The 12,219-nt window shown below is 39.2% G+C and overlaps 1 protein-coding gene across 2 annotated transcripts in view; it reads right to left on the bottom strand.

Annotated features, from left to right (window-relative positions):
* SEPTIN7 (septin 7) overlaps positions 1–12,219 on the bottom strand; it is a 61,810-nt gene that overhangs the window by 26,754 nt on the left and 22,837 nt on the right. For both annotated transcript variants that reach the window (XM_086468095.1, XM_086468094.1), the window contains exon 2: positions 435–541. In XM_086468095.1, coding sequence (XP_086324221.1) covers positions 435–541 — 107 coding nt within the window. The remainder of the gene's footprint in view (positions 1–434; positions 542–12,219) is intronic.

Here is a 12,219-nt window from a genome sequence, read left to right on the forward strand (position 1 = left end):
TTTATACATTAGGTCCTTAGGCTTATTAAAAGCCACAGACTAGACAAAGCCTGCCTTAAACAGTCAGGGGGGTTAGTGCACATCTACGTATTTCTACAGATATACTCAATATTTTAATTGATAATAAAACATTGCATTTCCAAACAGGACTGCACCCGTATGAGGTTCCTAAAGCACGGGCAGCACACAAAGTACTTCACACTTCAGGGCTCCCACACTTGAACAGGCTGCAAGTTGCAGAAGCTGGAGGTTTTGTATAGTTAAGGCACGCTGAAAGACATTGTGAATATTTCTTAGTGGTTCACATCATGGCTAAACTTAACTGAAACATAGGTGATTATGTGATAACTGTATCACCTTACATCACTATTGCAAGTTACATTGTTCAAGCTGCAGTCTGTCCGTGTGTCATGTCCGTCCCCACCCCAACATACCTGTACAGTCTTTTTAATTCTGTGTGAAGGACCTGGATACTCTGGGGAATACAATTCTGTTAAAAATAATGAGTTGATTAATGTTGATTTTCCCAGTCCAGATTCACCTGGAAGAAAACAGAACAGTTTCAGTAAAACCAGGAGTATCACATTGAGTATAAATATTTAGATCTACATTTCAAATGCTCCTGAAACATCGCACCTGAAAAACATGCACTGTCTAAGATTTTGAGAATCTAACATCTTCTCCAACTTCAAGGAAAACCCTGCATACCCAGCTGTCACTGTTGGATTCTACAGACATGCGTTTTTCTGATCACTTAAGTATTGAATGCATTTAGCATTTCTCCATTGCTCCTATTACAACACACAAAGATGATATCACCCCATTAGATTTTCTAAATAAGGTATGTTCCTAGTCTGACTTGCTATCATAACGCCAAAGCAGACTAAGCTATCTCCTTTATTTCAAGTATTGTTTGAGAGTCTTATTGTCAGGGAGGGAAAAAAAGAAGGCAGCGGGGTTGATGTGTAAAAAAAAAAATAAATAGGAGGGAGAGACTGAGATTAGTTTGGTCTAACTACTAAAGCCACAAGAGCTAAAATGAAGCTTCGGTACGGTGGTTCGCCTGGGAATTTTATTGTTGTTGGGGCAGGGAAGGGGGGTTGGATTTGGTTTCAGGTTTTTTGGTAATTCGTTCATGAGCAACAATAAGCCAGCCTTGCTAAAGAATCCGAATCTGGAGATGCTACTGCCATGACAATCCAAGCAAATACAGTTACAATTCCCACAGCAAAGATTACCCCCAGTTACAGATCTACAGAGACCAGAGCAAGAATTTCAGATCAACTACTTATTACAGTATTTAAAAAGATACATCTTTTGCTTAGTTTTCTATTGTAAAGAACCTACTTCAACATGACAATTCACACTGGCCTGAGAACTAAGGAAAAAAGTATATGAAAGTGATGCTTTCTGTTAAGTATTCATATACACTGCTGTTAGTATGCTGACCTAAACAGAAACAGTCACACAGAAATGTGCTCTTAACCTAACAAATCCAGGTGCAAACTACTGGTGACATACTTTCAACTGATGGAGGAGAATGAGCTGCACTGCCCCCACACTTTGAAAAGAAAAAACCTAACCCGTTACTCTTCCCCATCCCCCCACCAATTCTGGCTGATTTAAAGACAAACTCGGAAAGCTTCACAACTTGTCTGGAGATAAACGTCCTGGGTTAATGCAACTATCTGAGAGTTACAAAACAGAAAGTAATTACAAACCTCAGCAGCCAAGACCTTGTCTCCACTGTAACAGCCGGCTCGATTTCATACACAAGCTAGCTTATACACATCAGCCATCTCAATTACAATGGTGTAGGTCAGCCTCTGCAGTGCCCAACAGAGCAATCTGATTAGCTATACTGTAAAACGGATTAGCAGCTGATGAAATGTTGCAACCAGAGCTCCTGCAGGCTGGCTCCGTTCTTAGTAGTGCTTGTTCTTCAGCCCCCACCCTGTCCGACAGAGAAGACAACCCATGCCGCAGACAGGGGCTGGCTAAAGCCGGGAAGATGGGCTGCAGCAGCCAAGGAACAAGGAGACACTCAAGTTATAACCTCAAGGTAGCAGTGCTGGGAACACTAACCCCAACACAACAGCTATATGTGAGCCAGAAGGGACAGGTTTGCTGACAAGCACTTCATCACCACCACTGCAGGTTTTGCCTTTTTCTGTGGTCAGATGCATTAGACATTTCAGAACTACACAGTAAATACAGTGTTTGAAAGTGTCTGGTTATAAGGGACACATCTACTCTGCGCTTGCAAGACCCTTAAGGCAGGGTCAGCTGCAGCTGAGAGGCTTCCCTACAAAGCTTGCTATAGAAAGAAGCTTCCGAAAAGCACAGCTTTCCAACCTCATAGCTGCAGCCAGTTTGAAGCTTAACCTTCCTCATCTCACAACTCTCCTCAAGGTGTACACATCATTCCAGTTAAACTGAAGAGTTTTATCCACCTTACTGAACCCCTCAAGAGGAGGGCTCTAATTTTGCAATGTACCATTCACATCCTTTCAGAAAACATCACTTTTTTAGTTGACCATAATCTTGCCAAAGGCTCTCTACTGCTCTATTGAAGAAAGATTTCTGTATCAGATTCTACATCAATATACAACAAGGGTTGTCCCTCCTCCCTTCTATTAGGGTTATTGCTGGTCTTAACATGCTGAGAACACTCAACAACCACTTGTCCCAAAAATCACAGTGCTTGTCAAGTTGCCTTGAAATTCAACATATGGAAGTAAGATTTTCAGCTTCAAAAGAATGTGATGGAAAACCAGCAGCTCACCGTAGATGGTTCCTGCAGATGGGACACTCCATACCAAGTACTTCCTGAACCGCTGAAGCGTTACACCCTGATGGATTTGAGGTTGGTTCCCTCTCACACACACACACACACCCTCACAGTAGCAAGGATGGGAAGGCAGTTTTGAGTTGAAGTTAGTGAAAAGACAAGTATGATAAGGATATTTATGCACCACCTTGTTTCCAAAGGTGCCCAGCCTCCTAGATACCCCACACCCATGCTAACTTTAATCAGACAGTGCAGATTGTAACAGTTTAGACCACTTAACTGCTACCAGTTATTGGGGTATTACATGTAAGAGTTTGCATCAATACATCAATCCTGGATGCAGTTAGGCACTCAGACCATGTAACAGTCAACACCTATGATGGTAGTAAAAGGCTGTAATATCAAATAAATCAATCACACTGAAGCTGTAGGTAAAAACCATAACTGGAACATTCAGTATCATACTATGGGGAGTCATGCTGCGTCCACTGTAATCAAACAGGCATTTCTCCCCTGACTACAGGGGATGCAGAACTAAAGAAATAGAGTGTATTTGAGCAATTCTAGCAGCCTTTTTGGACACATTAAAACATTCTGATCTTAGCTAGAAATATAGTAAGAAAAAACCCACAAAAACCCCACAAAACACCAAACCAACAAAACACACCAACCCCCCCAAAACCGCTTCTGTATCTTCCCTTGCTCAACTCAAATTCACGCAAAAGGATTCCCTACTGGAAAGGCTGGGAATGCAGCTTCCAAGGATGCAACAAGCTACGAATACGACAAAACACAAGAGAACAGGGAAAATAAGTGGATATTTTTCATATTAAGGCAAAGAATGAGGCATCCCAAATAAAATGCACCTTCCCACTCTCAGTAAGTATTTCTGATGAGACTTTGCCCTTTTACCATGACATGAAGTGGCATAAGCATGCAACATAATAGAACCATTTCAGCACTAATAACTTCCAATCACTCAATGCATCATGATGCAGTTAGATCTAGCTGCATAATTTTAGAGTGAGGGGTTTTTAGAAATACCCTGTGTCTTCTGTTTTCAGCATGGAATGTTTTGTTTCAAGAAGAAAAGGAAAAAATACTTTGGCTTTGCAGAGTAATCCTGAATCCAAGAGTTTAATTATTTTTGGTACCCAGCTACCGCTTTTACCTTGCCCTCACTCTCCCACTAAATGTTTCCTATACACTTCAAGTTCTTCTGAACAAATAAATGGTTCTTTCTCTTCGTTACTTTGTGTCTTACATTTATCAGCAAATTGTTTTAAAATTTCAATATTTTCTGAAGCTCTCTAGTTACATTCAAATACATGAAGCTGGCCACTCTTGTTGGTAGAAATAAGCAAGTACTTTTACTAACACATTCCTGTCAGTCTTGCAAAGGACAGTCTTTCGTCAGCCTTCACAGGACTAGCAAAAGTTCCAACTCTTCTCAAGTCCATGAATTTCTAAACGGCTGTACAACTACTCTTATACACTTGTGTTAACAATTCCTGTCAACAATTAGCATCTTTATACAGATGGCCCATGGCACATCATTTAAAAACAACCTTGGACAGCAAAATTTCTTCTTGTGTGACCAAAGCACTGATCAAGTACTTCCCTTTTTCTCTACACAGATGAGACTACTGTAATATGAGAAGGGAGGGAAAAAAAAAACCCACAGCACCCAAACCCAGATTTTTCTTTTATGTCTCAAACACATTTTGGGGGGTCAGAAGAGACCACCAGCAACCACTGGAATGGTTTGCAAACCATGGTAAATAGTCTCCAGAGTAATATTAAGGGAGGTAAGTAGGAAGAATTAATAATTAAAAAACTGGAACAATGAAGTGCAGTGCATGGGAATAGGGGGAAAGCAGTGCTCCAGAGATGAAAAATAAGACAAGTAAGTAACTAAGGCTGTTCTCAGCTGAGCTACAGAAATAGTCCACCTTCATTTCCAAATCACTCCCTGAAACATACCAGAAATCCTAATCTGTGATAGCTGGTTATTAAATCTACTCTCAGTCAAATTGCAAGTGTTCAATGCATGGGTCTTTTTTTTCAGTTCAACTTTTATCCATCAGCTCTTGTTAAGACTTTATTACTACAACGGAACTTAAACTGCAAGCATCTCCTCCCTATGATAACAGAAGCGAATCGTTATCCTTAAATCTTAACACTGCTGCTTTTTTCCCATTCATTGTTGTGGCACACGTTGAGAAAGTGGCCTATTTCCAATCTCTCCAACTTTTCAGCCTCTGTCATTCTAACTCAAATACCTACAGCAGAAACGGACAAGCAGGCCAGTCCAACCCAGCTTCCAGCTTTATATGTAACTTCTATTGGAGACTGCTATTTTCTCGTTCATATATTACATCTTCTAGCTACTACATCTTCTACCTACCACATCACTCAAAATCCAGGATCAGTTTTCTGCTGTATTTTTAGGATCTTGTTTTCTAAAATTCAAGCCATGAACTTACAAGCATGACTTACATTCTTAGATTTGACACCATGTGAGAGTTCATTAAACACATCAAGTTATTAAGATAACTAACCAATATTGAACATTATCAGTGTGCTCTCTGCATGTTTTATTTCCTGCCTCTTCACTAAATAAGAAATTACTCTTGCAGAAGTCACCAAAAGCTTTTCTATTCTTCATTAACAATTACGTGGCTATCTACCAGTCAAATAGTGTTTCATGCTCATGCCCTGTGACAGTCAACTACAGCACTGGGAAAGTGACCACATGTGCTATCTGTACTTCGGAATTTTAAGTTGTTTTCCCAAGCTCCAGGTGGGACTACGAGACTGCCTAGGAACCACCCACCTGCAAAGAAAATGCTTTTGGTGATTGTGGCATCATAAACCAAGACTTCAGTTAAACTGCTTGAAGCAGTATGCTTCATGTACTGTCACCAAGAAGGGGACCCAAGTCTCCACCACTGTATCTCTTAACTGAGCATGGTAGGAACAGCAGATTCAGAAGGTGCAGCAACTGCTAACAACGCTGGTGAGCAAGGGAACACAAGTCATCCCAATGGGGCTTGTAGCTTATTAGATACAAGCTACCAACACCATACATCACAAGGTAAATGGGTTTTCTACAAATTGCACAATTTTTTCCAAAGCTTCCACTGCATTCTAAGTAGAAATCTGTATTTAGACTTACTTGATACAGTCAAAAAACAAGCTGCAGATGTTTTACTGCTTTATCAGAATGAAGATAACCAACAATACATTTCTTCTCTGATGCAAGGAGGCGGAGATTTTTAGTGCATTTGATAGCCCCATGTTGTTACAAAGGCATCAGTTCCAACAGAAAAATGGTATACTTCTCCGCAACTTAGATATACGGAATGTTTACATCAAAACATGTTTTATTTTTAGCAGATGAGCCAGGTTTTTTTGTAGAATTTTTTTCATTTTATAAATCCTAATTATTATGACAGTTTTTGCTTAAAATATAATCCCATCAGTCTGACGCTGGTGACTCAAAGAGGGGTAAAAAGCTTGTCAGAAGACATAAAAAATAATGCATTTCATCTTCTCTCATCCTTGTACAATTCACAGTTTATGTGCATGACAGCACCTGCAGCTTTATGCATATATGCAATGGCTTTGATGACACTGTAACACACAGTTTTTGCTTTTATACAGAAGGGAAGCTACGTGAATGATCAGTGAGCCTGAACCAAACCGAATGGTATGATGGAACTGTCCTCTCACCAAGGGGAAATGATGCTCTGCCATGTCATTATGATGACCACAGAAATGGACACTACAAGACACTTTTAAGTCTGATTTTAGAAGCTTTTGTAAAGGCTAGTTCCTGCCCTCAGAGCTCTACAAATTACGAACCAACATTCCAACAAACATACCAGAACATCCAAATGAATCCCATCAGGAGGGTGGGCAGGAGCAGCACTGTGCTACACAGCTGCTCCAACACATCTACAGTTCCATGTAAGACAGTATTATGTGAAATCTTATCAAAAGTTCAACATCATATTTCATAGACATTTACACAGGAAAGAAAGCCAAAGCTCCACCATTTCACAACTTGAATTTGGAGCATAAATTGTGGAAGTAACATCTGTTAAAGTCACAAAGCTGATTCTAGCAAAACAGAGTAACAGGGAAGTCTACCAGGGATCAATTCACTTTTGCCTATCAGCAACTGCATCAACAGCAACAAAACTTTAGCATTTAGGATACAGTAAGGCAATTTAATCAACTTTCTTAGAGTAAAATTTAAATTTTAAGTGCAACAACCAAGGACAGACACTTGCCGTATAATTCTTGTCAGACATGTCATTTAAATAATTCAGAAAAGCCACTAAAAGCAAGAGTGGGAAGTACTTCAGAAGAATATTGCAACAGATTCTAGATAGCATTTTTAAAGTGCTATTTCTCCTCAGAGCAGAAGCGCTTCTAGTTTTCTACAACAGATTAAAATGGACATGAAACAATGGCTTAACTTCACAGCTAAAATTTTAGCTCCTGTCAAAAGAAACAGTCCCCTACTCCCAGCCCACCGCTTCCACTAGAATTCATAATGTGGCATGGTGAGGCAAGAAGCAATCCAGCAAACCAGGGCATCAGGAGCTGAAGATGGGAAAATGAGGGAAAGAAGACACCAGACAGATAAGGTAAGTGAAATCTACAGGTTTCCAAAAAGAGAGTAGGGGAAATGCAAAAATCTGCATTTAAAACTAAACTTCTTCTCTGCAACAACTACCAACAATTCACAAATTGAAGAATATGTGGCACTTCATGAAGAAAGTTACATTTGCTCTAACTATGTATATAGGCTTTGCCCCCAGTAAATAGCCATTTAAACCAGTATATATTATTAAACATGAGGCAAAGTAAGTTTTCAGCATTTTAAAGAAGTTCTAGTCTAGTAAAACCAGGGAACCGAAATCACAAGCTTCTCTTCATTTTTAGTTCTTCAACATGACTGCAGGTGAAAAAAATACCACATGGCATTGCTCCACCCATATCTAGTACCAACCACAGCTGAAATGTGACAACCTGGGCTTCAGCATCCAAGCTTCCATGGAATTACAAGTACACAATTAGCAGCTGCAGCTTAGGCTTGCCAAAGCTTACCTCACTTTGTTTTCTGTATTAGTTAAAAGAAAACTCCTATGTTGATCAAGCTGTAGTCATACTGCAATGCAGTTTCAGAGACATTATGAGCAACAATAAGTTGTCAAAACTGACCTACATGGAAAATCTGAATGCACACGCTATCTGTGAAATAACTGGGTTAAGGGATTCAACTGGAAATGACAGAAGCTGCAGAGCTTCAGGATAACAAATCTTCTGTGGTTAAACCTCACAACCAGCATATACCTTGAATTTTCACAGGCTTTGACAAAACCTAAATAAAGAGCATTCATAAGAAGAAAAAACAACCCATATTGCTTCAAAATGAAAGAAAGAACAACAAAAACAGTTGTGAAAGATGCTAAAGAAGTTGCAGAGCTGGACTTACTCTCCAGAGACATATACAGTGACAAATATAATTGATTAAATTCCCTAATTATATGAATTTTAAAAAGGAAAAAGGAAAAGATAATAGTAACATGAAATTTGCCATCCATACATTGCTATCAACTAACTGTACAGCATTTCCAGGACATAATTGCTGACTCAAGAATGAAAGGTATATTAATCAACAGATCACAGATTAATTAGTCACAGTAGGATCTTTCATTACTTGGGCAGAAATAAAACCCACACAGCTATCTACATACTGATGGGAAGACAAAAAGAGTATGATTTGGTTTACTTAATCTTTAAGACTAAAATTCTTGGTACAGATACAGGGTCAGTACCTTAAAGGCAGTATAGGTTGCATTCCTCACATTCTACTAAAGAACAAGTATTACAGATCAACTTGAGCAAAAGGAGAGACTGAACTACTGGAGTAGTTCTCAGAGTGCTCTCAAAATATCCCATGTGGGACATTGTGCTATTAAGCCAATCCACAAAAATCTGTCAGAGGACTAAACTTAGATTTCTAGTGCTAGTCAAAATTTCTTTCAATACCTTATACCTTGTCTCTTGATGCCTTCTCTCCTTAATGTCTTTGGAAGCACTTGTTATTGCAGGCAGCACAAGGGAAACTATGTTAGGACAAGCCACTTAACTGGCATAAGTGACAAGAGAAACATAGAGCTTGACAGAATTTTTAAATTTACCCCAGTGATACTATTTTTGGGCAGTAAGGAACGAAAAGTTAGGGCAATGCCATTTGCAAGTTAGGATAATCCTGTTTTTCAATATTTAGTCTACTGTTAGTCAAACAAGGAGCAAAAAGATCGCAGAGATGTGCTCTGCTGGACACACTGCTGCCACTTCTAAGCAACCTTGGCAAAATACACAAATGTAATCCCTCAGTTACTTGGGGGTGATTACATGCTTTTCTTTCCATAAGACAGCTTCACAGTAGTCATAAAAATGGGTATTTTATCTCTAACAAAGGCTGAGGTAGGTTGGAACAAGCTTGTGTTATCAAGACTACACCATTTTTAATATGGCGAGCAGAACTGTTTTGCTTAAGTTCCAAGCCATTGACTCCAAATTGCTACCACCACTATTTAGTTTTCTAATACATACTTAGAGGAAAACAGAGGCACTTTTGTAGCCAACAACAGAACCATACATTTACTAAGCTGAAAGGAAAACTGATAGGTCTGATGATAAAGCGACATCCTTAGGCCTGTCTAGTGTGCTTGCTATGTTTTGCAATGGATGAGCATGAACGACAGACACTGGAGGTGGACCAGGACTCCTTCTGGAATTCCTGCCAGCTAGGGAGGACACAGCCCTGAGCCAAGGACATGGAATCGGGTAAGTCACAGGTTTGTCCTTTACAGAAGGTGAGGAAGATAAGAGTTTAGGCAAAAGAAATACAAAACATAATTCTTAAAGTATTTTCTCAGATAAATTCTTAAATCATTCGGCCAAATGCAATGTAAAAAAAAAATACTGACTTGGTAAGTTAGTGAAACTCTGACATCCTCTTCTCTCAATGTCTGCTGAGTTGTCAGGTATTGGTTTCTGCTATGCCTGGCACTGATGTAGCAGAAAAGTGGGGAATAAATACTTGCCAACAGTCCTCTAAGTTAGCAACTTTGTATATATTCCACACTTTTGTCAGCAGTGTATGCCTCCAAGACCTAAAAAAATAAAGAAATCTTGCAATTTCTCCTCCACTGCAGTCTAATGGTATCCCTTTAAATTAGCCTTTTTAATACAAAATATTACAAAATCTCTCTCATCTCCTTTTTCATTATTTATGCTACTCGAAAGCTCTGGGTTTCACTCTGGATTTTAGTTACCTCCTTTTGTAGGGCTAGCAGCACATGAAATAGTCTAGTAATTTCTACATTCCCCAAGTTAGAATATGAGGATACCACCTCTGCAGTACTATGGATTTTCATCCTATCTGATCTTCAAAATCTGAAGTGGAAGCCTCACGTTGCTCTCCCACAGCAAAAAACTTCCCATTCCTCATGTGCCATCTTTCAGAAATTGCTTGAATATTGTCAGATTCCTATTCAAGTTTGTTGTTGAAAGCGTTATACCACATACTTGTTCACACTGACATAGTAATTCCACCAACGAGACTTTACAAAAAAATTAAGAAAAGCTTCAGTGACTCATGCAAGTGCAAATAAGATACATCTAATTAACATGTAGTTATTTATTTACAGTTTAACCTATGTGAAAGCTCCCCATTTAATAAAAACTTGGAGAGTCATTTGAAAATGCATACAAAGAAGACTTCCATACCCCACAAACGTTTCATTTGAGACACACATCCTGAACAACTGATTTAAAGCCAAGACTGTATGTGTGCTAAACAATGTGTCATTTACTTGAAGTTGTTCTTTCTAAACTGGGGAACAAAGACTTGCCTTCATGCTACACCACACTGGGCCGCTGCAACAACCAGTGCTTCAAAAAAGCGTCAACTCAAAAGCATGTTGCTAAAGTGTTATAGATCCATTAACATCAGCTGACAGGGATGCATGACTTCAGCTGAGCAGTCCTACAGGTTATGCTCTTCCTCTGAGCTCTCAAAAATTTCAGACACACATAGAATCCACAAAACACAATTTTTAAACATTTACCTAGGAATATTTTTCAATCGCATCCTCCAAGACCGACTTGTGCATAGCTTCATTTAGTATTTTTAGTATGAAGGTATCCACAGCACAAGCTGCTCTTCCAACTATAGGAGTCTTAAAATTCTTCAAGGAAAAATATCTCAGACAAATACAGATCCTTCATTACAACCACCACAGTATCATCAGTAATTATAACACTGAAGATTTTTTAGCCAAAAGCAAGCACTATCTCAATGCAACTGAGGCTCATTTTGACACGTTTCTGAAAGAAATGCCTAATCACTGTCGTATCAACAAGTACTGCCACAAAAAAAAATAATACAAAAATCCCAGCCTCCATGCCACCCCTTCTTTGTGCTGATACAGGATCTTTCTTTTGCCATGCTGCAAATGGACTGAAAAGTAACCTTCCTTGCAGCTCCCAGAAAACTCTCCAGCTGGATTAGCATACTAATCCAATTTGGCCCGAGTGCTATTAGTTCTTTCAGCAGCAGCACAGACTTAGGCCAGGTTAAAATCTGAACTTCAGCCTAGTGGAACAGCTGCTATTGTTGGATCACAGTTTTTTCCTAATTAAACCAGAACGACACTTCATAAATGCCACTGTGGCCAGTACGCCTCTTCAAGTACTTCAAGTGATGGAGAAACATTTCCATACTCTTTTACACAACTGACACCCTCTACATCAACCAAACTTTCCCATTCAACCATCTTCAAATGTTTGTTCACTACACTAAGAAACAGTGTGAAAACGGAATTCCAGAGTCTGTAAGGGGGGGGGGGGGGGGGGGGGGGGGGAACACACACAGTAAAAAAAAGCAGCTCTACAGAAAAACTAGTCAAAAAGAAGCTGACCACATATGGAACGCACAATTTAATTTTTTTCCCCTTTACATTGTTCTGTTTTTCATTAAGCAAAAAAAACCTTAAAGTTTTTGGGTTGGCTCCCTCACCCCAATGAAAAGTAGTCTAGTCATTTTCCTAAAAGTCACCATAACCTGTTTTGGGAAGAGAAGCTAAGTACACAAGTACACAATACTGAAATTAAAATAATCATTTAAATTTTACAGCTTTTAAAGAAGCGCAATTACTGAAAAGCTAGGAAAAAATGAGAAAAAACACGAACCTTGCAATAAACAAGTCTAATAGTGACTCCAGTGACACATGAAAAAAGTGGTTTTCTGCAGTGTTTTATCCATTAACATCTGTGACGCTCATCGTCCTTGCCATGTTCCAACGGGAAACCTCTCAAAGGAACCAACGATCTTGGAGACA

Source organism: Leptosomus discolor, chromosome 7 (assembly GCF_034619465.1).
Source record: "Leptosomus discolor isolate bLepDis1 chromosome 7, bLepDis1.hap2, whole genome shotgun sequence".
Classification (NCBI taxonomy): Eukaryota; Metazoa; Chordata; class Aves; order Leptosomiformes; family Leptosomidae; genus Leptosomus; species Leptosomus discolor.